This window comes from Nicotiana tomentosiformis, chromosome 7 (genome assembly GCF_000390325.3).
Source record: "Nicotiana tomentosiformis chromosome 7, ASM39032v3, whole genome shotgun sequence".
NCBI classification, from domain to species: Eukaryota; Viridiplantae; Streptophyta; class Magnoliopsida; order Solanales; family Solanaceae; genus Nicotiana; species Nicotiana tomentosiformis.
Window position 1 is genome coordinate 12,868,507 of NC_090818.1, and position 26,856 is coordinate 12,895,362.

General features: G+C 34.7%; 3 protein-coding genes across 4 annotated transcripts; 2 read left to right on the forward strand and 1 right to left on the reverse strand.

Annotated features, from left to right (window-relative positions):
* Positions 1-3,214: 3,214 nt before the first annotated feature.
* LOC138895259 (secreted RxLR effector protein 161-like) lies at positions 3,215-3,748 on the reverse strand. Its single transcript, XM_070179931.1, has 2 exons — positions 3,533-3,748; positions 3,215-3,325 (listed from the first exon to the last, which is right to left on the reverse strand). The coding sequence occupies exons 1-2, from the start codon at positions 3,746-3,748 to the stop codon at positions 3,215-3,217; spliced, it is 327 nt and encodes a 108-aa protein (XP_070036032.1).
* A 6,719-nt stretch (positions 3,749-10,467) lies between these two features.
* Positions 10,468-16,411, forward strand: LOC104089257 (nucleobase-ascorbate transporter 1). Of its 2 annotated transcripts, none has more exons than XR_001967913.3 (14): positions 10,468-10,678; positions 12,313-12,410; positions 12,554-12,730; positions 12,942-13,042; positions 13,125-13,200; positions 13,659-13,718; positions 13,792-13,979; positions 14,064-14,160; positions 14,463-14,549; positions 14,838-14,896; positions 14,986-15,077; positions 15,167-15,240; positions 15,322-15,482; positions 15,940-16,079. XR_001967913.3 is itself a non-coding variant. In XM_009594108.4 (14 exons), the coding sequence occupies exons 1-14, from the start codon at positions 10,603-10,605 to the stop codon at positions 16,150-16,152; spliced, it is 1,563 nt and encodes a 520-aa protein (XP_009592403.1). In that variant the 5' UTR covers positions 10,468-10,602; the 3' UTR covers positions 16,153-16,411. The 2 variants fall into 2 exon arrangements, 1 of the variants encoding a protein (XP_009592403.1); XM_009594108.4 differs by having other exon boundaries at positions 15,167-15,244; positions 15,940-16,411.
* Positions 16,412-19,121: 2,710 nt separating this feature from the next.
* On the forward strand, positions 19,122-20,913 carry LOC104089259 (uncharacterized). The gene is made up of 2 exons (XM_009594111.1): positions 19,122-19,358; positions 20,383-20,913. Exons 1-2 carry the CDS (start codon positions 19,122-19,124, stop codon positions 20,911-20,913), a joined length of 768 nt encoding a protein of 255 aa, XP_009592406.1.
* Positions 20,914-26,856: the final 5,943 nt, after the last annotated feature.

Sequence of the window (26,856 nt, forward strand, 5' to 3'; positions counted from 1 at the left end):
TAATTGTCTATCGTATGTCATTTTGGGTCCTTGTAATTTCCAGGTATTAGGAATCTGGACTTAAAGTTTGCTTTTCTCCACATAAAGCAAAATAAAACAGCATCTTCTTGTTTCTATTTGTTCAGAAAAATCCTTCTTTCCTTTGATCCGTTCTCCTCATTTAGTCATAACTTTTTATTTACCTATTTGAGCAAATAAAATGTATAAATATTTCACAACTAAGTAATGATTTAAATTCATTCAAACAAAGTTTCGGAATATACATTATTTTCTGTTACATATAGCAGTCTTTCGACATTGTTTAATAGTATTTGGTAGAGGCAATAATTTTTTACTTTACTTTAGACCGTACAGAGAGAAAGGAATTAAGCTAACATAATTCTAACAATTCTGGGTTGTAAATCTAGTACTCCATCCATTATTTCCCTTTTAGTCTATTCGAAAAAGCAACATTTCCATATTTGAAAATTATTCAATTATATCATTCCTATTTTATCTTTACTGACATAAATTATTGGGACCACTTGATATAGAAGTTCGCCTTTTATTAAAAGAGAAAAACATGAAAACATATGTTAAAACTGTTTCCACCATTTATTTAATTGTGGGAGTAAAGTGCAATTTTTAATGTTCCTGTATATTCCTCTAATACTTCATAGGTACAAATTGTTATATTCAAAATAAAATAGCATAGGTAAGCATAGAGCATAGGACATTCAACAGTAGGAGTACAAATGTACAATGATGACAAGGAGCAAGCAGAGCAGTATAGTACTTTGTGTTGGGTACATCTCATTAAAATCCCCCACCAACTACAAACTGAAATTTGCAGTAAAATTAGGATCAATTAACATCAATGTCTCTTCAACTTTTCTTGCCCTTTACCTACCTCATTACCTCTCCTAACTACACGCTTCTAACCTTCTGATATTAGCTGATGCCCTGAAAACCAAATATCACAACCTGAAACGTAATTATTATTATTATTATTATTATTATTATTATTATTATTGTAAAATAAAATAATATATTAAGAGCTTTTAAATAAATATACTTTCATAAATGAAGTAGCACAACTTTTCTTATGGCTTGTTTGCGCAATTGGCAATAGAACAGTTGTGTACAAGTCTATCTACAACTATAATGGTCGTTTGGTAGGATGAATTAGAGAAAATAATGTATGCATTAATTTCGGTATTACTAATCTCTTATTTGGTATAATTTTTCAATATATGTATTACTAATGCAAGTATTAGTTATAAAACCTATTTGGTATTATTCTAGGTATAACTAATACATTGTAAATCATGATATTAGCAATACCACAACTATTAATATATGCATTAGCATGGTTAAAGATAAAATTGTCCTTAAAGTCCCGTAAAACTAAAGAATATGGAAGACATTTTTGTAAGCAACTAAGTTTCTTAAAATTATGTAATACATTTTAATTTTTAATACACCACACCAAATAGTGGATAAAAAATACTTTCTGCATAACTAATGTTTGCATTAATTAATTCTTACATTACTAATACACTTTATTCAATACTATTTTTATACATTCCGAACGACCCCTAAAAAGATTTAAAAAAAAGTGAATGGAAATTTTTAGAATAGTCTAAAGAAAAAAGGTGTTAGGGAAAATATTTGTGTAGATAGAATGATAATGAGGGGCAATGATTTCCAACTTTGTGTAGGGAAATGAAGAGAATCATATTTGGTGGACCAAAAGCAAAAAAAAGTGTAATGTCTTAAATTGTAGAGCACTATCAGGTTTAAGGTTATGATGATTTAGTTAATTTTTGGTATAAAATTGTCCTTTTTTCTGAATTGGTAAAGGCTATGTAATCCCCTCAAACAGCTATATATTGAATTTTCAAATAAATGATATCTCGACATTGATTCTGGTGGGGTATGCAGTTTTCTCAATTTGAATGTCCAGATTATTTCATATTCGAATATGTTTAGTATGGCCAAAAATACTATACATTAAAATTATTTTTGTATTAACCTTTTCACATTTATTTTGGGTATTAAAGTTAGTAGTATATCTTATATCAATAGTATAATGTGCAAGATGAGACCTGGATTGGTAATTCAATGAATTTTTTGTGTTAAGGTTAGACGAGAGTGTCTATATGTTGGTTGAGTAGGAAAAAAAAACACCAAACAATTAAGATAATTGTATGGCAATAATTTAAAACAAACCATCAAATAATGTGGTGGATGGATGTGATTCGTTCACCCTTAACCGGATTCAACAACATAAATAAAAAATATTTTGATAGAAAATATTTCACCCTAAATAGATCCTATACAATTCAACTTAGTCGGACAATTAATTCCGCACATCACATAGTTTAAAAAAAATAACTGATATCAAAGAATGATTAAATCATTTTCTACTAATATATATTTAAGAAGATTTTCAGTATCTGAAAGTATAGTAAAAAATACTTAGATTATATACAAGTTGAAAGATCTACACCAAAACCATTTCATAATTTTATGTGGTCAACTTTTTATCCAATTCGACACACAAAAACCAAGAAGTTTGAATAATGATTGTCCGTATTCATTAAGATGATAACTACCAAAAGCATAAGAAGATAACTTAATGTGGGGATGCTTGTTTTAAATGCAATATAAATTACTATTTTCCTTGTGTAGTCCACTTCACCACCATTTTTTGTATTCTTATATATCCTTTTGCCTGTTATAAATATAACTCGAAATAACAATATCGAACAAGGAAAAATAAGCTAAAAGATATAGAGAGAAAGAGAAGAAGAGAGACTCTTATTTCTTTTTCAATTGTGTGTTTTTCCTATCTATTACAAGACCTTTATATAGGCATGAAAAGTGAATAAAAATATGTCATTGAATATGTCATTAAGCATAGAAATATGTCATTGAATATGTCATTAAGCATTTGAGAAGATCATGGAGGAAGAGTGGACATCCAACATAATTTGATTTCTCTTATAACACTCCCCCTTGGATGTCCATAGATAATGTGCCTCGCTAAAACCTTATTAGAAAAAAATCCTATTGAAAAAAAAAAAATCATAGTGAAGGAAAAAGAGTACACATGTTTAGAAATACGCCTTTTGGTTGCCTCGTTAAAAATCTTGCAAAGAAAACCTAGTGGGACAAAATCTTGTAAGGGAAAAAAAGTACAACGCGTATTAACTCCCCCCTGATGAGAGCATCAATTCACATCCTTGAGCTTTCGCATCCCAATCTTGTACACTAGTTCCTTAAAGGTTGATGTCGGTAGAGATTTGGTGAACAAATCAGCCATATTATCACTTGAACGGATCTGTTGCACATTGATATCACCATTTTTTTGAAGATCATGTGTGAAAAATAATTTTGGTGAAATGTGCTTTGTCCTATCCCCTTTTATGAATCCTCCTTTCAATTAGGCTATGCATGCTGCATTATCTTCATACAAAATTGTGGGTAATTTATCACACTTTAAACCACACTTGTCTCGAATAAGGTGTATTATATATCTCAACCATACATATTCTCGACTTGCTTCATGAATAGCAATTATCTCAGCATGATTAGATGAAGTAGCCACTATTGATTGCTTAGTCGATCGCCAAGATATGGCAGTGCCTCCATATGTAAACACATAGCCTGTTTGAGATCCAGCCTTATGTGGGTCAGATAAATACCCAGCATCGGCATAACCAACAAGACCGGGACTGCAATCATTGCCATAAAATAACCCCATATCGATAGTCCCTTTTAGATACCGCAATATATGTTTGATTCCATTCCAATGTCTCATTGTAGGAGCATAGCTATATCTTGCTAAGACATTAACTGAAAAAGTTATGTCAGGCCTTGTAGTGTTAGCAAGATACATAAGTGCACCAATTGCACTAAGATATGGTACTTCGGGACCAAGAAGTTCTTCATTCTTTTCTTGAGGTCATAACGGGCCCTTATTCACATCAAGTGATCGAACAATCATCGGAGTAGTTAATGGATGTGCTCCATCCATGTAAAACTGTTTCAATACCTTTTCTATGTAGGCAAATTGATGAACAAAAGTCCCGTTTGCCAAATGTTCAATTTACAAACCAATTTTATTTTTCCGAGATCTTTCATCTCAAATTTCTTCTTTAAATAATCAATTGTCTTTTGGAGTTCTATAGGAGTTCCAATAAGGTTTATGTCATCAACATATATAGCAAGTACAACAAACTCTGATGTTATTTTTTTTATAAAAATACATGGACAAATAATATCATTTATATAACCTTCCTTTAATAAATACTCATTAAGGCGGTTATACCACATTCTACCTGATTGCTTTAGACCATACAAAGATCTTTGCAATTTGATTGAAAATATTTTCGGGGACTTTGAATTATGTTCGTCAAGCATTTTAAATCCCTGGGGAATTTTCATGTATATCTCATTATCAAGTGAGCCGTAAAGGTAGGCTGTAACCACATCCATTAAATGCATGTCAAGCTTTTCATGGACAACAAAACTAATGAGATAACGGAATGTTATAGCATCCATAACAGGAGAATACGTCTCTTCATAATCGATACCATGCCTTTGTGAAAATCCTTATGCAACAAGGCGTGCCTTATATCTCTGTACCTCATTTTTCTCATTCCTTTTACGTACAAAAATCCATTTATAGCCAACAGGCTTAACACCATTTGGTGTTTGGACTACATACTAAAAAACTTCACGTTTCGCAAGTGAAGTTAATTCTGCCTGGATAGCATTTTCCTATTTTGGCCAATCATTTCTCTGTCTACATTCATCAACAGATTTTGGTTCAAGATCCTCATCTTGTTGCATTATTTCAATAGCGATATTATAAGCAAAAACGTTATCGATAACAATATTATTCCGGTTCCATCTTTTTCCCGTTAAGACATAACTTATTGAGATCTCTCTATTCTTATCATTTTCAGGTACCTGAACCTCCCTTGAGGTTTTATCATTTGTTATGTCTTTGTGCTCTTCTTGAGTCACTACCTCCGTATTATGATCACTTTGATTATTTGCTCCTTTTCTTTTTCGAGGATTTTTATCCTTAGAACCGATAGGTCTACCACGTTTCAAGCGTAGTTTAAAATCATTTACTTTAATTAATTGTCCTACCGAAATATCCACTCGAATTGGAGCATTAGCAGCTGGAATATGTAACTTAGTCACCCTTGGTAGGTCAGTGAATGCATCTGGCAGTTGATTTACAATATTTTGCAAATGAATTATCTTTTGAACTCTTGTTCATATTGATTTGTTCGAGGATCTAAATGAGATAGTGATAATACATTCCAATCTATCTCCTTTCTCAGCTGCTTATTTTCTCCCCCTAATATTAGGTATACTGATTCATTAAAATGACAATCAGAAAATTTTGTTGTAAATAAATCTCTAGTCATAAGTTTCAGATATTTTATAATAGAAGGAGATTCATACTCAACATATACTCCCAACCTTCTTTGGGGACCCATCTTTGTGCGTTGTGGTGGAGCAATTGGAACATATATCGCACAACCAAAGATTCTAAGATGAGAAATATTTGGCTTCTGACCAAAAGCCAATTGCAATGGGGAGACTTTATGATAACTTGTGGGTCTTATCCGCACAAGTGTTGCTGCATGTAAAATAGCATGACCCCATATTGAAATGGGAAGTTTTGTTCTCATAAGCATTGGTCTAGCAATTAATTGGAGGCGTTTGATCAATGATTCGGCTAGACCATTTTGTGTATGAACATGAGCAACCGGATGCTCAATTGTTATCCCAGTTGATATACAATAATCATTAAAGGCTTGGGATGTAAACTCACCAGCATTATCAAGACGAATTGTCTTAATTGCATAATCTGGAAATTGTGCTCTTAGCTTTATTATTTGAGCCAACAATCTCGCAAGTGCCATATTGCGAGTTGATAGTAAGCACACATGTGACCATCTTGTAGATACATCTACCAAAACCATATAATATCTGAATGGTCCACATGGAAGGTGAATGAGCCCATATATATCACCCTGTATACGTTCCAGAAATGTAGGGGATTCCATCCTAACTTTAATAGCTGATGGTCTAATAATTAATTTGCCTTGAAAACATGCAGCACAAGATAATTCTTTAAATTGAAGAATCTTATGGTTCTTCATTGAATGTCCATTTGAATTCTCAATTATTTTACGCTTCATAGTAGAACCAGGATGACCAAATCGGTCATGCCAAGTAATAAAATTATCTTGATTAGTAAACTTTTCATTTACTATGGCATGCGTTTCAATCTTGCTAATACTTGTGTAGTATAAGCCGGAGGAAAGAGCAGGTAACATTTCAAGCACATATTTCATACCAGACATTATTGTAGTAATATAAAGATATTCAATCTTTTCATCATTTGTAGTCTCAATATGGTAGCCATTTTGGCGAATATCTTTGAAACTTAATAAGTTTCTTTGAGACTTACTACAATATAGTGCTTCATCAATAGCCAAATTTGTTTCTCCTTTTAGTAATAAATTGGCTTTTCCAGAACCTTCAATTAATTTTGTACTACCGAATATTGTATTAACATTGTCTTCTTTCATTACCAAATAAGAGAAATATCTCTTATCTCTTAAAATAGTGTGTGTTGTAGCACTATCCAGAAGACATATATCATCTTTATTAATCTTGAGTCCAACTGAAGACCGGAAAATTTTTATATTCTTCATAAAAAAAATCAAAAAGTACATTATAAGAAATATGAAAGACAAATAAAATATATATTAAGAAATACATTAGGAATGTAGAAACTAGCAACACATGATACATTAGGAAAATACACTTAAGAAAAATAAACTAGTTGCAAACATAACAAAATGACAACTTTTATTATAGCTTCATTCCCAGTAAGATGATTAGTTTTTCAGTCAATATCATCAAAGAAGTCTCCAGCTTCTAAATGAGTAATATTTGCCAGGCCTTCAAAATCATCATCTTTATATGCAAGATGTGCCTCAGAATTATATTTGTTTGAGGGACCTGCTTCATCATCATTATTTTGAAAGGTCAAGTGTGCCTCCACATTATTTTCTTTCTTTCTAAGGGAGGCTTGATAAAGTTTGACAAAAAAATCTGGCGTACGACAAATGCGTGCCCAATGGCCTTTCATACCACATCGGTGACACATACTAATTTTACCTTTTGAAGGATTAATTTGAGAACCCTTATTGTTCTCCTATTTATTTCTACCATAAGGATGATAATTGTTTCGTCCCCTGCTATGTCCACATCTACGACTATGTCCACGACCACGATAATTATTTTATTTTCTTTCAGACTTATCATATGCTGCTACAGCATTCACCTTCGGGAATGGTGCTGACCCAGTGGGACGGGCTTCATGATTTTTCATTAATAGAGTATTATTCTGTTCTGCCACAAGTAGGCATGTGATTAACTCAGAATATTTCTTAAAATTCTTTTCACGGTATTGCTGTCGTAACACTACATTTGAAGCGTGAAAAATAGAAAATATTTTTTCTAATAAGTCCTCATCTGTGATAGTGTCTCCACATAATTTTAATAGAGAATTACTTTAAAGATAGCCGAATTATACTCACTTACGATTTTAAAGTCTTGCAACCTTAAATGTATCCATTCATACCGAGCTTTCGGTAATACTGTAAGTTTTAGGTGGTCATATCGATCCTTCAAATTAATCCATAACTCAAGTGGATCTTTTACAATTAAGTATTCAGTTTTTAACCCTTCATGTAGATGATGACGAAGGAAAATCATGGCTTTCGCTTTATCCTGATTTGATGCTTCATTTTCTTGTATAATAGTATTTCCAAGAACTTTAGCGTCAAGGTGAATTTCAGCATCAAGGACCTATGATAAATAATTCTTCCTGGTAATGTGTAGTGCCACGAATTCAAGTTTTGACAAGTTTGACATATTAAAACCAATCACAAAAGTAAATGGGTTAGAACAAATAAAAATAATTTTCAATGAAAATATACTTGTAAAAATAAACCAGACAACTAATTAAGAAGTTGATCACTTCAAACATGTAGTATAAAAAGTAACATATAATATATATGTCAAATAAACAAGAATTATGGAGTATATGAATAAACACAAACAGATATATTTAGTATGGTAAAAGAAAAGTAATTTATTATAAACGTGGATTAGAGGAATAACCATATACGGTGATAAGAGTGAATGTATTCAAATATTACTTTCCACCAATTGTAAAGTAATTTAAATAAGTATGTACAATAATTACTTTGTCACCTTGGTTATCACTATTTTATTTTTGTAGAATGTCTTGGAGATAAGTTTTGCTCTACGCAAGTCCACACATATTTATTAAATTATTTTTGTTAGTTTAACACACTTAAGATCTATATCTTATATTTTCTTTAACAATAAGCAAGGTAAGAGAACTTCAATAACATGATCAACTAAAATAAATGCTTAACAGTATATGAATTTGTTAATAAATAGCATATTGGTGCATATATATTACCATAAACTAAAAGAATATATAGTGATATACCTGAAGGAGAATCGAACACAACTAGGATGTGATTGTGAAAATGAAGGTGACAATCGTGCTAATAACGTGTTATAAATATAACTCAAAATAACAATATCGAACAAGGAAAAACAAGCTAAGAGATATAGAGAGAAAGAGAGGAAGAGAGATTCTTATTTCTTCTTCAATTGTGTATTTTTTCTATTTATTATAAGGCCTTTATATGTGCATGAAAAGTGAATAAAAATGTGTCATCGAATATGTCATTAAGCATAGAAATATATCATTGAATATGTCATTAAGCATTTGAGAAGATCATGGAAAAAGAGTAGACATCCAACATAATTTGATTTCTCTTATAACATTGCTTCCTTTATTTTCCCACAAAATAATTGTCCTTCCAGCTAAACAATACCAATCCCCTAAATAATTAATTGTTTGAATGGTGTGTTTCAATTCTTACTATTCATATTTCCCTCTCCTTCATCTTCCCCTCCCCTATATAATAGGAAAAACTTTAACAATAAAAGTCACCAAAAATGCACATCCAAAAAGTAAGACAAATAATACATGACCATTGAAAAGTAGATAAAAAAATATACCAATGTTCTTTATTTTTCATTTCAAAATAACAATTTAATACATTTCATATTTTTAGTCAACACATTCTTTTTGGATCATGCTTAAGAAACAAAACAAATACTCCATTTGTCCCAATTTATGTGTCATACTTTCTTTTTTAGTCTGCTCCTAAGAGATGTCATACTATCTTATTTATAAATAATTTAACTTTAAAATTTTATATTACCCATAATAAACTAATTTACAATCACATAAATATCTATGACTTGTTTGAGATCACAAGTTTCAAAAGTCTTATTTTTTTTTTAAGTTACATGCCGAATCAAAAATCGCAATATAAATTACTAAATTAGAACAAGGGGAATAGTATTTATTTTGTCGTATCTTATATGATGATATTTGACGAATTTTCATTTTAAGAATGGTCGAAATTTTTTTTGACATACAAACTAAATGTAAATAAATTCTGACCCAAAAAAAAATGTAAATAAAATACCATATAAAGTACATTTAGTATTTAATGTTTCAAATCTATCACAGTATCATAATTTAATAGGAAAAATAAGAGTGTTTATAGGACAGATAGAGTAGTATTCTAGCAGGAATAATACTTTAAGCTGACACTTGAATGTCCCAAGTAAAACTACTTAAACATAAGCATTAAATATTTCTAACGAATTTAACAAGCTAACCAAATTATTCAAAGAGTCCTAGTTGTGGTATAACTCAGGAGATTACATGAATAGTTTCCTCCAACAGAATTTACCTCTTCTTCTGTTCTTCATTTAAAATTTAAAATTGGACCTCATTTGAACAGACAGAGAGCAGCACTGATCTGAGTAGTTTAAGATGAAAGTTACCATTCCATTTTGAGTTTGGACTCTCCCAGTTGAACATGTGGACTCAATAACAATGGCATATCTGCAATAAAACCAAGAATCAGGGCCTTTTTCATTGGTAAAACAAAGTACAAACTTTCAAAAAATTAGACTAAAGAAGTTCTGTCGACAGGTTAGTTTTGTTTACTGAGGTTTCAGGTTAGTAAAAGTAGCCGTAACAAGTTGTCTAACAGATATCTTTCAATACTACTTCTTTACAGAAAATATTACTCTATCTGATAATATAATATTCTTGAGTTATTCTTTTTTTTGAATAGTTTACTGAGGAAGAGTGAAGAGAAGGAACAATTATTCCTTGTAAATTCTTGCTAAACTTATTTTATGTTCTTTTTTCAACTGGTGGTGTCGGGAAGGGGGGGGGGGGTATAGTAGTAGTGCTGTTGCTGCTGGCTGGTGCTTTACTTTGTGCTTAGTTCTCTACTTTCTTCCTTATATGCTCTCCCCCCTCACAAATATTCTCTCTTTTCTCTCTCTTTTTTTTTCTTCTTTTGAGTGAGTATTAATATTCTTTCATCTCTATGTTATTCTTCTTTTGATTCTGTTTGAAGGAAAAATTGAAGGTTCGCCACCCAAATAGCAATGGCTGACATTGCACATCCTCCCATGGAACAACTTCAAGACCTTGAGTATTGCATTGACTCCAATCCTCCTTGGCGTACACCTCTCTCTCTCTCTCTCTCTCTCTCTCTCTCTCCCTCTCTTTTTCACACTCTTAGTGTGTGTTTGTGTGTGTAAAGCTTGAAACTTCTATGTTAAAGAGTTGCAGTTATGATATTACTACAAGTATTGGTTCATGGGGATGAAGTGGGAGGCTCATTTATTAGCTATAATAGGCTATGTGGCTATGGCATTTACTGACACTGTTCAATGTTTGAGAGAAGTGAAGGAGAAAGGATATTCCTTTATGTTTATTACTTATTCATCTTTTATTTTGTTGGGTTGGTTTTCTCTCATTCAATGATGCACTGAAGAGTGTGTTTGTGTGTAGGTTTATGTCTTCATTGATTTGAGTTTTTTTTTTCTGTGGGTTGGATGAGGCGTATGGGAATGTGAAAATCAATGCTTGGGACATTCTTTTTTTTTTCTTTTTTTTTTCCTTTTCTCTCTCTTTCCTTTTTTTTGGGGCCTTCTAGGAGTGGACTAGAGGGTCCATTTTGAGTTGATGAAAAAAGTTTCATATTTTGAAAGTTGGCAACTTTTGCTACATTTCTTTGGGGTTCTGTGTTTGGTGTGCCTTAAAGATGCTATTTTTAATTGTCTTTACCTACTGTTTGATGGTTCAAAATGGGGGGACTGAGAATGTTGGTTAGCTATTGATATTTTCTTCTTCTGCTGCTTTCTGATTTGTATGAAAGATTGTAACTTTGACATCTAATTCTTGTTATGGCTGCAACCTTGCTCAATCTTGAGCTTTTGGGGTTGACAGAAGAGTTCATTTTCATAGCATTTCTTAACCATCCAATATTAAGGCTTCTCTTTCCTTAAGTAATATCGATTTCAGGTAATTTCCCAAAGAAAATGAAAAAAAAAGGAGTTTTTCAAGTATCCAACAACAATGCACTTCTTGGAAATAGCCCGCATCTCCATATCGGAACTATATATGGAGTAACCTAAGAATGTTAGTGAAACAAAATTGAATGAATACCAATAAGGACAACTGATAATGAGAGAAATATAAATGCAGAGAATGGAGTCTCCGAATTTCAGTATTATTGGTTCTATGCTGCATTTGAGGACATCCATATTATACTGCTTTTGAACATCTCATTTGCGTTGTTGACTGGGAATGAGATAAGTGAGGTGCTTAGAAAATTCTGGGCTAGTTCATCCATTATGAATTTAAGCTGGAAATGAGGGCACAAATTCTTCAACCTGGTATTTCAGTTTTAAGCCTTGTTCTAATGCAGTCCAATTCAAGGATGGCTTAGTTAGTATTGGGATTTCTAATGCCTGATGAAAATCTCTGGCCAGTTAATCTCTTAACAGCCAGTTTCTAGAAGGATACTACTGTGTTAGAGCCATTTCATCTTGTGGAGTTGTTGGATGATTCAATCATTGCCACAAAGAATATATAATTTCTTGTGCTGATTCTGTGTGTAATTAAGTAAAGCTGGAGAAACTATTGGTGGGAAAAAGAAGTTCGAAATCTTTTATAAGTTGGCGAAGTTATCTAATCTTTTTCCCTTCTTGAACAGTACCGATGAGCTAAACTTAAGACTACAACAGTATGAAGCATTGTCACTCTATCACTTTCGTATACTTACTAAAGCTGATTTTTCTTATCTGCAGCTGAAACTGTCTTGTTAGCCTTTCAAAATTACATATTAATGCTTGGCACAAGTGTGATGATCCCCTCGTGGCTTGTACCCTTAATGGGCGGATCAGATGTAAGCTGATTCTCTAGTTATCAGATTATACATCTCACATTCCCCGTGCAGCATAGGAAAAAAAAAGATATCATTGCATTAGCGGAAAACAGTGAATCTCAAGCTCGTTTGCTGATAAAAAAATCTGTTATTTCTCTTTCCAGGGTGATAAGGCGAGGGTTATACAAACTCTTCTCTTTGTGGCTGGAATAAATACTCTTCTCCAAGCATTGTTTGGAACTAGGTTGCCAGCTGTTGTTGGAGGTTCATTTGCATATGTTGTTCCTATCGTCTATATAATTAGCGACTCACATCTTCAACGAATTAGTGAGCCACATGTAGTAAGTCTTCCAATCTCAGTCATTCCTCTATCCATTTTGCTCCAATGATCAATAGACTCATTGAAAGCTGAAATTTTGTAGCTTACGCTGCCTTGGTTTTATAAACTTGATCATTTGAGATATTACCAAATTGATCTTTACTTTCTTTTTCGTGATGAACCCTTAATTTTATGTAAAAAGAAGAGGTTTGAGGATCTAAACTGTACTGCAGAGATTTGTACATACGATGCGAGCTATTCAAGGAGCTTTAATTGTTGCAGCTAGCATTCAAATTATTTTGGGATACAGCCAAGTTTGGGGGCTTTTCTCACGGTATGATATCGGTAGTTTATTGTTCAGTAAGTCAGAGTCAGTACATGGCCATATTCTTGACTGTCTTGCTGCTTGTTTACAGCTTCTTCAGTCCCCTTGGGATGGCACCCGTTGTGGGATTAGTTGGTTTGGGCCTATTTCAGCGAGGATTTCCTGCAGTAAGTATTTGTTGCTAATGTTGGACATTTATCTTGAATTCTAACATTTGTTTGTTTCTTGTCAAAATTTGTTAATTTTTTCTCGCCATAACTGGGTACTCGGCTTGAAGCTTTCTGAAGCTCTATGTGGCTTTTCTCTTTATTTTGCCTGCGCTTGAGTAAAATTTCCAGATTTCAATCCGACATGGAGCTTTTCACTTGTTTATAGGTTATTCTGCCCCTCTTTTCTTATTATGGCATGCTAACGGGCTCTGAGTCTGGTTTAAAATTGGCTCTGAGTCTTTAATTCCACACAAATTATGTGCAATTGTTTCTAGAAAATCTGCCTCTTGTCTCCAGTTTTAGATTGTTGGATAATAATATGCTAACTTATTATGCTCACTAATTCCTTTTAAAACAAGGGGTAAGCTCAATCATCTTTTCCGCTCTTATAATGAACTATTTCCCCATATTTGCAGCTAGGGAATTGCATTGAAATTGGGCTTCCAATGCTGTTGTTGGTTATTGGCTTATCACAAGTAAGTGGTGCTTTAAAATGGTTGAACATTTCTCTCCCATGCTCTCGAGTTTACTCCACTTATGTTTTTGCAGTATCTAAAGAATGTTAAACCACTGAGGGATTTTCCAATTTTCGAGCGGTTTCCTGTTTTGATTTGTGTTACAATTATCTGGATATATTCAATTATTCTGACGGCTAGTGGGGCTTACCGAGACAAATCTAATAAAACTCAACATAGTTGCCGCACTGATAGAGCAAATCTCATTTCCACTGCTCCATGGTGCGTTTAATGCTTGGCTTCTCTTAGATACCGTTGCTGATTTAAGCCAATGGTTTTAAACTTTCATTTGGAATATAATTTCAGGTTCATGTTCCCATATCCTTTGCAGTGGGGTCCTCCTACTTTTGCAGCAGGGCATTCTTTTGCTATGATGTCTGCAGTTCTTGTGTCAATGGTTGAGGTACTTGCGTGTCCTGTTTCTTTTCTTCTTTCATTTTGCAAATTGAACTGAAATGATTCAGTTGACGGGGCTATTTTACAAGCTGGTTTGGGGTTGAGCCATACTTGGTTGTTGAAATGATCTATCAGTACTTAGCCAAATTTGTCCTACCGTTGAGTGTTTCTTTGAAGCTTTCTTTAATTAAATTACGAAGATTATTGCTATACAATGGCTTTTGTCTAAGTAATTATTTTGGCTTGATGAAGATACACTTTTAGTGGCTTATGGAAAAGACTATATTCTGACTCAAACACTGTGTGCAGTCAACCGGAGCTTATATGGCAGCTTCTCGTCTGGCAATTGCCACTCCACCTCCTGCCTATGTACTAAGCCGTGGCATTGGATGGCAGGTGAGGTTTTCTTACCAAATTTAAACAGGATGCCCCTCATATCTGGATAGAGCACACAAAATTTTTCTTTATTGTGTATAAAGAAAATACTCGTTTGAGGAGAATGAAAACGACTACTTGTAGATATTGTCTTATTCTTAATATTTTCGTCACCTTAAAGATAACGTCATAACTGTAACGAACAGACTCTCTTTAGTCTTTACCATTCCTTTCATACTATAGTAGGAGTTAGTTTGACCAAATTCATTTCTCCTAAAACATTTTATTGTTCTAATTTTCTTTTTGCAGGGAATAGGCATTTTGCTTGATGGGCTTTTCGGAACAGGCACTGGTTCCACTGTTTCTGTGTAAGAATTCAGGCAATACAATGTAGCTCTCTGTTCTCTGTACTTTCAGATGATATATAGGTAACACGTAATTATGGCGCTTCATTCAGGGAAAATGTGGGACTTCTTGGATTGACTCGAGTTGGAAGTCGAAGAGTTGTTCAGATTTCTGCTGGTTTTATGATATTCTTCTCTATGCTTGGTTAGCATATGCACACATGGTCTATCTGTCAGCCAATCACTGTACATATTCCTTTATTTTTCCAACTTATATTTTTCTGTTTTATGCAGGGAAATTTGGTGCTGTTTTTGCATCAATACCTTTCCCAATATATGCTGCACTATACTGTGTTCTGTTTGGCCTTGTAGGTATGCGATTATTTTCAGATAACATCAAATTAGTTTATGACTTTCTCCAGATAGTAAGGTTGATTTCTCCTTTGCAGGCTCAGTTGGATTATCATTTCTTCAATTCACAAATTTGAATTGTATGAGGAATCTCATAATAACAGGTCTTTCACTTTTCCTTGGGATATCAATACCACAATTTTTCAATGAATATTGGTATCCAGCTCGTCATGGTCTTGTTAACACCAACGCAGGATGGGTAAGTACTGTTGGAATTATATGCAACTTCAGTTATAGTAGTAATTTGAAACTGTTTGTACTCTTGTCTAGTTGTCGTAACTTAATGTTTATCGTTACTCCATATGTGTTATACATGATTTGTAATAGACTAACTTGATGAAAGCATAGAGTAACTGGTTAATAGACCTAAAAAAGTTAAATGTAACTGGTTAGGATTCTCTTGAGCCGAGAGTATATCGGAAACAGCCTCTCTACCTCCGTGAGGTAGTGGTAAGGTCTGTGTACACATTACCCTCCCCAGACCCCACATTGGAAATATATTGGATATGTTGTTGTTGCAACTGGTTAGGATTATTGATGGATTACATTATTGTCCGAATCAAGTCATCGTTATATGTTGCATTAATACTGTCTTTGGAAGCATAATTTTAATGTGTTTTAAGATCTGAAAACTGTTTTGGTGTTTCGCTTTGCAGTTCAATGCAATCGTAAACACCATATTCACGTCGCCTCCAATGGTGGGGTTAATAGTTGCGGTGTTTCTTGACAACACATTGGAAGTGGAGAAAGCAAAGAAAGACAGGGGTATGCCATGGTGGGTGAAGTTCAGAACTTTCAGAGGTGATAACCGAAATGAAGAGTTCTATACATTGCCATTCAATCTCAATCGATTCTTTCCACCTACGTAGCAAGTGTGAAAATAACTCCAGGGAAAAGCTTAGTTCTCTTTTTGCAGTTAACATGATAGATCAAAGTCTCAGAATGGGTTTCTAGTATCATTTTATTCACACATGATCCATCACAAGCTAATTTTTGTAACCTGAATTTCTTCTATTTTTTGTGGGCATTGGGTAGCAAGGTCCCAGGTAGAAATCTGTAGAGCCTATTGATCAATGCTGTGTAGCTATTGCACTTCGTTTAATAAGAAAAAAAAAATAATCTCCCTCATCACTCTGCCTATGAAGTTTGAACATGTTCTTTTGAAGGATCTTCAGCAGCTTTGATTATGTAAAGAATGAGACTTTTAAGATTCATAGTATAAATACTGAGCTAACTGAATGAAAGTCTTTTCCCTTGAAGCTGGAAAAAACAGATTTTTACCTTTGTAGTTGACTAATAGTTTGTTTGGCCAATCTGGAAAAAATGAGCTTATTTTGAAATGTGCTTTTTGAAAAAGTACTTTTGAAGAGAAGTAATTTGTGTTTGGCTAATCAATTTGAAAATTATTCAGCAATATAAAAGCATTTACCTCATAAATCACTATATATTAGAAAGCTATTATTTTTAAGAAATATTTATACATTAATATCCTACTTATTAGGTTTAGAATAAGATTATTTTGTTATATAATACATTTTGCTAAGATTATTTTTGGTAAGAAGAAAAGTCAAAACTGCTTTTGCTTGCTTCTGGGGAGTAGTTACTTTTTTCTGCTTCTCAAAAAGTGCTTCTTCTTTTTCCCAAAAGCATGGTCAAATACCTTTTTGTGAAGATGCCAAATTACTAACAGGCAAAATGGCCCATTTTAAAGTTGGTATATGAACTTTTGATTTTTTCATTTTAGCACCTTAACTCATTAAACATACTTATTATAAAACCTCTCTCAGAGCGTGTATCTCAATTGCCTGAAATAAATACCACTTCAGATGCTAAGCGTGTATCTCAATTGCCTGAAATAAATACCACTTCAGATGCTAAGACCATTTATTGTTAGCCATTTGTAATTGTGGGTCCCATTTTTTTAAAAATCAATTTACCAATTATTTAATGTTTCCTCTCTTTCCTTTCTTCTTCGTCATATCTCCGCCATAACCTTGCCCCGACCGGCCACCATTTCCAAAATCCAATGGTAAAAGTCCAAATGATTGTACAAATTGGGGCATGGCGGAAAAAGCAAGAAAAGAAAGAAGAAATAGTAGAAATAGAAGGGAATCAAAGCATAGAGAAGTTGTGCAAAAGATGCAAATAGGCAGACACTCCACCTTCTAACCCAAATTCATGCCAATATGCCATCATCAAAAAAATTCAGAATCGCTCCGACAAGGTTTCCCTTGGAAAAAATGGCATCTCGGCGATAATCGTCAAAATCAAAACTAACATACCTCTTTAAACACCTATTAATTTCAATCCTAAAAGTTTCAAGCAATTTCGCGGTCCCAATAAAGAAGATCACCAAAATCACTGTACCACCATAGCTCTGCCATCCATTGAAAAAATGAGATACACCAACGTCAAAATGATACTTTGTGGAGAAACGAGGACTAGCCAAGGGGTCGTTCAATGAAGAGAAAGGAGGTGGGGTGGAGGAACGGGAAAAGGTGGGGAGAAAGAAAATGGGGGGGGGGGGGGGGGAGGGGGATAAGTAAAGAAGAAGATCAGAAAGGGGGGTTACGGGAGGGATTTAGGATTTTTATTATTTTTTGTCTTTTATTTACTTTTTCTTTTTTTTATTCAGATTTAATTTTTTTTTTTACATAGAGTAATTCGAACCACGTGCTTTTTCGACGTGATTAGCACTTACTTTGACCACGTCAGCTGTACCATTTCCACGTAAGCATAGTCAAAAGTAAAATGTGCTTACTTATAAGCAATCGGTTAAGTTGACGTGTTAAAATGAAAAATCAAAAGTTTATATACCGGCTTTAAAATCTGATGTAAGTTTAGGTGGTCGGAGGCCATTTTGCCTTACTAAAAAGGTATTATATATATTTGAACTGTCTTTTGACATAATTTGGTTTATTCCATGATTTCACTGAGCTGTCTGTTGACATATACGGCCCAATGACTAGTTGATACTTCAACAACAACAATAAATTCAGTGCAATCTCACAGGTACGGTCTAGGAGGATAATGTACGTAACCTTACCCATACCTTGTGAAGATAGAGTTATAGATGCTGTTTCTGATAGACCTCAATGACTAGTTGATACATTACTTGAAAATCTTATCACATCTATGCTATTTTTCTACTTCCAATATGTAAAACAATATAAGTAAGACCTTTGTATAACAGTATCTCTATATAACAGCTATTCATTATAAAAGCCTAATTTTTTTCAGAACCGATTTTTTATGTTATATTTTACCTCTCTATAACAACAACAATCATCTTTATGACATTGTGCTCTTTGTAAAATTACCCATATACAACAACTATGTAGATTTTTTAAGATTATTACTATCAATAATTCTAAATATTTTAATCAAATATTTTATAACTTTAATGTATAACTTATAATAGAAATATATATTATCTTAAGGATAGCAGTACGTTCCATGAAGATATGCACATCATAAATTTTCTTATTTGAAGATCTACAAATAATATATTTTGCATTAGAAAAATGCCAAAAGATACTTAAAAGATCTATTTATACTTTTTGAAAATATGCACATCATTCTTTTTTTTATTTGAAGATTTATACATGATATATTTTACATTGGACAATGCTAATAATATGTAAATGTAATCTATTTATATTTTTTTAAGATATGCACCCAATAATTTTTTATTTGAAGAGATTTGCACGTGATACTCTTTGGATGTTTAAATATTTGAGTGAATTTCTCTTTGTGCATAGGTAATAAAATTTGAAGAACTCACTAATGTTATTCGTTTAGAAACTTCAAGCTATTCCTTTGATTTTTTTCATGCTATATGGGGTCTAAACGTCAAGTTATTCCTTTGAAAACAAAGATAGCATTGTGTCAATACAAAAAAGATAATTCTGCCATCACTCATGAACAACTAAAGGAGAAATTTGCACTTAATAGTCACCAAACAATCACCGACATTCTTAACAAAAAGAATAAGTATATAGAGGCGGCTAAGCAAGCAGAAGTTATTCAAAGGCATGTACAAAGCAAGAGATTGCACGAATGTGAGCATCCAGAGGTATATATAGAAGAAAAAGTTATTTAAACTTTTATTTAACGAGAAACTAATTAATTAAGATTAATCAGATCGACAAAGCAATACAGTTTTGGTTTACTCAAGCAAGGGAAAATCATGTCATCTTGACAGATGCAATTAGCGTCGCCAAAGCTCTTGATTCTGCAGAATCTATAGGTATTAATACACTGGAGAGAAAAAATTTCTCTGCCTCTAGTAGGTGAATATTACGTTTCAAACGACGACATGGCATCAAATCTCACCGTTTTCATGGTGAGGCTGAAAGCACGACTATCCAAGACCTTCCTACTTTCTGCATTAAGTTTTAAGAAGTAATAAAAAATTATGCACTTAGAGATGTCTTCAACTGTGATGAGACTGTCATTTTCTTTTGTATGGCTCCCAACAAGACTCTTGCTCAAGTGCCAGAGAGCGAAAGTAAGAAGGACAAATCCATAATCACCGCAATGCTAATGTGCAATGCTCTGGGTAAAATATATTTTTAGAAATAGATTTAGTTTATTGAAATTTCTTAAAAGTTAAATGCTTAATTGTTTCAAACTAGTATTGACGGTGTTCATTTATTTCTTTGAAATATTTAACTTGATTCTTAGTTGATTGATTTATATTAAAACTTCTAAATTTAAACTCAAAACAAAATCCAAATTTTTATTAAATTATTTTTTTAACTTGTACTCTATTGCAAGGATAGAGAAACTAAAATCTCTAGTGATTGGAACTGTTGCTAAACCTCGTTGTTATAAGAATATAGATATGGCCTCTCTGCCACACATCAATTATTTTTATAACAAGAAAGCATGGATGACTCGTGAAATTTTTAAAAAATATATCCTTAGTCTAAATGCTAAATTTGAAGATAAAAATCACAAGATTCTGTTGTTGATGGACAATGCTACTCCTCGTGACATCGAGAAATACGAAAGTCAATTAACACTTAATAAGGTATTTGTTGTAGCCTTGATCATATTTTTTAATGGTGCTATTATGCTAACATTGAATTATTCAGGTTCATCATCTCCCACCTAATACGACATCACACCTTCAACCTGCTAATGTTGGTATAATTGTAAATTTTAAAGTTAAGTACAAAAGTCATTTCATCAAGCATTTGATCGATGAATATGAGTGCAATGAGAGCTATCCATTATATAGTGACAATACATTTAATATCCGACAAGTTATTAACATTCTAGTAGAAGCAAGGAATGATGTGAAGGCCTCCACCATTCTCCATTGTTGGAAAAAGAGTGGAATCCTACCTACAGATGACAATCCCAATATTGATAGTGAAAACCTTGAACTAGTCGAGGATGTTGGGAATGTATCATCACTTATAGCTCAAATCCCATATGATAACATCAATGAGATGATAGATGCTATCACATATGTGCAATTTGATGCAACACTTCCAATCATTGAGGCTTTCACTGATGAAGAAATTATTGCCCAAGTTATTGGAGTAGAAGAAGAAGATACTGTGGAGGCAGATGAAAGTGCTGATGAAGAACCTCAACCTACTGCTACTGGACTGAGATAGAAGATTCAATTGTTAAGCTCTTAGATTGCCTTCAAGAAAAAGCAATTGGATATCCTTTTGCTGAAAGTTTGGATGCAAATCTTCGCCGATACAAGCGATATACCGCTAGTAAAAGACTAGAATCTACGAAACAAGCTACAATTATGAGGTTCTTCCATCAATCTTAAAATATTTAATTGTGTGCCTTAGAGTTTAAATATTTATAGGTTTAGTAATGAATTTTTTAATAATATATTAGATTTGTTTAGCGTTTAATTCGTGAAATATGCATATCTTTGAGATTTTGAATTTAAATATTTTTTTTATATTTTATATGTAGTATTAAAAAAGAAAAAAAAATTGGATAAATTTTGTCTATAACAGCCAAAATATATTGAGACACCAAATGTTGTTATAGACGTATAACAGTCATTCACTATAAAAATCAAAAAATATCGGAACAAATAATGTTATTATAGAGAGGTTTGACTGCATTTTATATTTCTATTGCTTCAAACGCATTACATTGAAGTACTTATGGTTGCCTTTAAGGCTTTATTGAACACATAATAAGACAATTGAAATTTCAATAATACAAGACCACATATTTGTTTGACCAAAAAGTATAACTTTCGGTTAAAACTATTATATTTATAGAATGATGGGTTAAACCTAGTTAATAATAATATCTCTAAATTTGGATCCTGAAAGTGTGGATAATGTGGGACAGATCTAGTGGGAGATTGACAATAACATGTATTAAATATTCTAAAAAGTATGAGAAATAATGGAGGAGTAACTAACAATAAATGGCATTTAAGTAAATAAGAGAAGTGGTTCACCCAATAAAGAATGAACTAGATGATTGTTCCTCCTCACAATGATGAGTGACAGATAAATCCTAGAATTTTCGAATTATTCTCGGATCTGATGGAAAAGTATGGAATAATATGAACAAGAATATTGATGAAAAGGTAATGTTTGTATCTTTGCTAGAGAGAGAGAGAATCTTTCTCATAAATCTGTTCTTATCAGGTCAATATTACATACCCCTTTTACTTATCTTTTGTCCTCTTTATAAGAGACATATCATTAGTAAACCCCAATAGTAAATATGTAGAGAATATTCTTTAGAATATTCCCTCCATTATCTTATTCTAACAACTAGCCATTACGATTCTTTTCGCGGACTTCATCCTCAACCATTATAAGTATCTCGACCACGAGCTTCGCCATTTTCTGATCGACCTCAACTGATTTTTCCCCAATACTTCATCGCCTTAAATGTTACGTGGTAGATTTCGACCAATACAGTTAGTCCCTCAGCTTATTGAGGTCATCCTCAGACGACCTTGATAAGCGAACTTTGTTGGTTATGGTCGAGAAGAGTGGACGAGTGGGTTGGGTTGTTAAGTTTGGGACAAGCTGGAACCGTGGCTTTTCGTGGGCCGCAACTTTTGGGGTTGCGTCGTTTCTGCGCTAGAATGACATCATGACATCATGCGTCATTATGGCGTGTTTTTCTGATGCTTTGCGTTGTTTCCCGTGTGACTGTCAGTTGGAGCTGCCATTTCGATTCTAGTGCTGGATAATGATGGCATAATCTCTCGGTTTTGATGCCTGAACTCTTATAAATAGAGATGTGATGACATTCATTTGTTCTTTACGTGTTTTTCTCATCAAAACCTTGTGACTTCTTCTCCTTCCTCCCTTGTTGTTTGTCTTTTTTCCTCGTCTTAGTACTTCATATTGCTTCTAATGCTTCTTTGCCTGATTATCCTTTCTCTCATCGAAAATATGGCTAATGTATCCTCTGGTTCTGGTGTGGGAACTGACCTTGTCCCTTTGGCGGTGCTTATGCCTCCTCACGCTGATGGCGTCTATGTCGCCATTGAAGATTTCCTATGGTGGAGGAAATAATTCCTCGTAGCGAGAAAGTTAGGTCTGATTTTTTGAAGGCACCTGAAGACGAGCCCGAGGTTTCTTAGTCGGCGATAAAAGGGGCCGGTCTAGCAGATCTTAGGAAAAAATTCAACATTCCTGCCCGTATCTATTTGGACCCAGCAGGGCGTGATGTGGTACAAATCCACTGCCCCGGATATTGCGCATTCTATGCGTACCCCTTCCAGGTCGGCTACGTTCTTCCTCTTCTTCCATTTGCGGGGGGATTCTATCGCTACTATGGCATGTGCCCGACTCAACTCGCCCCATATATCTACAAGCTGATTAGGATGCTTACTAAATTTACGGAGTTAGCTGGGGTCGAGATCACACTCCGGCATCTGATGAATCTCTTCGCCCCTAGTTTCTATAGGGGGGACAATGTTGAACCTTTGCCATCGAGGAGTCAAACGCCTGGTGGAGAAGATGGACGACAAGGCAAATCGTCAGTTCTGGCACAACTTCTTCTTTGTCAGAACCGAAGACGTGGTGGCCAACGCGGACGGCTTCCCTGAGACTTGGAACTACACTCGTAAGTGTCTATTCTTCTTTTGTTAAAATATTTGATCTGTCTGTTTTAGTCGTAGATTCTGAAATTTCATCCTTTTTTTGTGCAGCCAAGACTACGCCCCCTCTTTTGGTCGGGGACATTTATGACTGGGTTGGCCAGATTCTGCCTCACATCATGGGAATTCGTGAGTGGCCGGGATTTTTCAAGAAGTTCGGGCATGCTCCTTCCTTTGCCAGTGATGTTATCTATATATGTTTTTGTTGTTTTGGCCTCATGGTTGCCTACTTATTGTAGTTTGCTCTTGGTGGTGATGATAATCTTGCTTTGATTTTTTCTTTTTCAGCCCGAGGAACTTTGAATAGGTCGATGGCTCTTTCTCTTGTGGTTCGTAAGAGGAAGGGTGCCTTATCTTCGGCGTTTATTCCCGCTGTGACCGCGGCCAAGTCTGCTCGGTCGGCAGCCCCATCTACTGATGCTCAGCATCAGTTTCTTCTCCGCCTGCGGATATTTCAACATCGAAGCTTCCGGCTTCCCCTTGCATCATTTAGTGGACGAGGACGAGTCGCCAAGCGACGGGAATTTGGTTCCCCATAAGAGAAGATCGGTGGACGTAGGTGATAGGGTCGCCCGGGCTGTAGATTCAATGAGGGATAATTTTGTCATCCGTGAGACAGCGACCATAATACTTGAGGATGATGTCAAACTGGCATCTGATGTTCCGATATCGGTGGAGGCCGTCAAGGGCATACCTCTTCCTTTTTCAGTGGTAGGAACTGAAAGGCCGACTATTGTGGCTTCTGATAATTTACGGCATGAGGGACCATCGACTTCGTAGCCGGCTAATAATGCTTCTTTGTCGACCGAGGGGAGAGTCAAAGGCGTTGCCGAGGATAGCTATGAGACAGGTTATGATCTCGATGCTGACAAGATGAGGATGATGGAGGAGGGATTTACCCAACTGGAGGTGAGACTGGAGGGGGCTACGCAGACAATTGCGATCCCCATGGATTGGGATTTATTAAAAGATACTAAGAACATGGTTCCTGACCTCGGTCCTCTTTATTATGACGTGGAGAGTCAAACTCTCCAAGAGCTGAAAGATACTACCTTGTCGAGGACCATAGCCAGCTCGCTCTCAGGGTAAGTTTTGCGACGCTTCTGTTCGTTATTTTCTCAATGTTTAGGCTTTGTTATTACTCTTGTCTATTTTCTTTTTCTTTCTTTTTCAGACCGTGATCTTGGAAATTGAAAGCGCTCGAATAGAGGAGCGGCGTAAGGCTATTTTTATGAAGTTGCAGCAAAAATACCGCGAGTACCGTGGCAAGCACCGGGAAATTTGTAGGCGGTTTGGTGAGAGCGGTAATTTCCAGGCTCTTCGAGATGAACTAAATGAGAAGGATGACGAGCTGGTGAGGGTCATCGAAAAGTGCAGCGACCTCGAGGTGACGCAAAGAAATATAGAGGAAGAGCTCGAGGTTAGCAGGGGGGTTGAAGCCTAGTGCAGCGATCTCCAAGCCCAGGTGGTTTCTATGCGCGCCCAACTTGAGGAGTGGAAATTCAAAGCGGATGCTCTAAGAGGTGAGGTCACCGAGAAGGCAGAGGACCTTGAGAAAGTTGAGTTTGCTTGGTCGAAAACTTTGAGGAAGGCGGAAGCTTTGGAGGTAGTGATCCGTATTCTTCTCTCTGAGAGAGAAAATGACTTGGAGACGGCCAGTCTTAAAGAAGAGCGCCTTGATGAGAGGATTGGGGAGTTAGAGAAAGACAACTCCCTCCTTCAGGATCAGGTGGACGCCTTATAGGCCGAGAAGGCTGGAAAGCTTGCACAACTGTCATCTTCTTACACTTCAGATTTTAGTTGGACGTATTTCGAGATTTGCATGCGGCGGTGTTTGTTCCTGGAGATGCCCTTGAAGATGCTCGTGTTAAGGCCCATGAAGCTCAAATTGCTTGCGGATATGATCATGCTACGCCGGAGGCCGGTGACAATGAAAGGGACACAGATATGGATCAGATTGAAGAGGACGCCTGGTACGAGGATGTGTACCCTAAGGTTGGTTGTGATGGTGAGTGTTACACCCCATGTTTTTGTACGTGAAAGTACGTCATAAGTCAATTGATGTAAGCTCGGAAATGAGATACTCTTTGAAAGTATATGAAGTGATTTAATGTTGTTACACCCCGTACTTCAGACATCATTGTCATCCTATGATTATCTAATGTAAGCTCAAAAAGGACGAAATCCTTCTACAAGGATAAAAAAAGGTTTACCGAAGTCTTAAGTAAGTTAAGATGAATAAAAGACTTGTTATTCATGATTTAAATGAGTTTAAAGTCATGATATAACTATATATGATGTTTGGATATAAAATATAAAGTTTGGGAAAATCGAATTTAAGTTGCGAAAAAATCGAGCTAAGATTTGCCTTGTAACGAGCCGTTTTGAGAAATTAAATTCGTAAGCTATGATGTCATTTTGGGACATATATCATACCAAAATGAAGGTATTTGAACCTAGTTTCCAATGGTCTAAACCATTTATTCATAAGATATCGGGGTAGAAAATATCGATTTTTAAAATAGGGTCGCCAAGTCACGTCGCCGCACTTCGGAGAAACTGGCAGGTTTATAGGCCAGGTTGCGAGGCCGTTTTCTCCCAATATATTGAGAGTTACAGGGAGATATTTATATTGAATTAAATCTCCATGTATCTAGTTTCTGACTCTGAAAATCGTTCATCAATACGATATCGGTGTAGAGAGATATTTGCGTTTTTGCGAGACTGCGTAGGTAGCCCTATGGGACCCACTTGGTCGGGGCCCGACCTTCACTTATTCTTATCTCGTTTTTGGGATGAGCTTTGCTCATTTTTCATCCTCCTTCCAGCCTCACACTCTCCAAACCCTCCCAAACAGTTCCCCAAAGACTCCAAACAAATTCCAAAGAAATAAATCATAATCAAACATCATAGTTAGCCTAAGTGAAGAAGGGAGTCTCTATGGTGTTGTAATGTGATTAAGGGTGCTTGTAAGCTAAGAAAAGCTTTGGTTCGAGGTTTTTCAGATTATTTAAGTTATGTATAACACCATATTTCTTAGAATTAATCTTATCTATGTGTTGGTTAAGTTATTTGGATAAAGGTTACAAGATAACAGTTGAAAGGGGAGGAGATGTTGTTATCTTTTATAGGGTTGTTTTAAGGCTAAATATATATGTCGTTATGGCTGGAAAATGGTGAAAATAACTTTATTATGATATGGTTTCTATTGTTATGCATGTATATATGTTGATCAAATGAATTGATGAAAGAAACATATAAAACTTGAGATTGCAAGTGAAGATTAGTTTAAATCACTTCTATGGTGTTGTATTGACATTGAGGGATGTTATAAGCTAAATGTAACTTGGATTTCAACTTGAAGCTACTGTAGGAGGTATGTATATTGTGTTATTGTATGTGCTTAAGGTTATCTTGACATTGATTAAGTTAAATGGATGGACTAGACATGAACTAG

What these genes read in the sequence shown, in the direction of transcription:
- LOC138895259 (XM_070179931.1), bottom strand. Translation starts at nt 3,748, where the DNA reads ATGGGGTTATTTTATGGCAATGATTGCAGTCCCGGTCTTGTTGGTTAT. An exon ending in ATGAAGCAAGTCGAGAATAT is followed by an intron (nt 3,326 to 3,532) that starts GTATGGTTGAGA and finishes AATGTGCAACAG; the next exon opens with ATCCGTTCAAGTGATAATAT.
- LOC104089257 (XM_009594108.4), top strand. Translation starts at nt 10,603, where the DNA reads ATGGCTGACATTGCACATCCTCCCATGGAACAACTTCAAGACCTTGAG. An exon ending in GAATTAGTGAGCCACATGTA is followed by an intron (nt 12,731 to 12,941) that starts GTAAGTCTTCCA and finishes ACTGTACTGCAG; the next exon opens with AGATTTGTACATACGATGCG. An exon ending in GTTTGGGGGCTTTTCTCACG is followed by an intron (nt 13,043 to 13,124) that starts GTATGATATCGG and finishes GCTTGTTTACAG; the next exon opens with CTTCTTCAGTCCCCTTGGGA.
- LOC104089259 (XM_009594111.1), top strand. Translation starts at nt 19,122, where the DNA reads ATGGGGTCTAAACGTCAAGTTATTCCTTTGAAAACAAAGATAGCATTG. An exon ending in ACGAATGTGAGCATCCAGAG is followed by an intron (nt 19,359 to 20,382) that starts GTATATATAGAA and finishes TGAATTATTCAG; the next exon opens with GTTCATCATCTCCCACCTAA.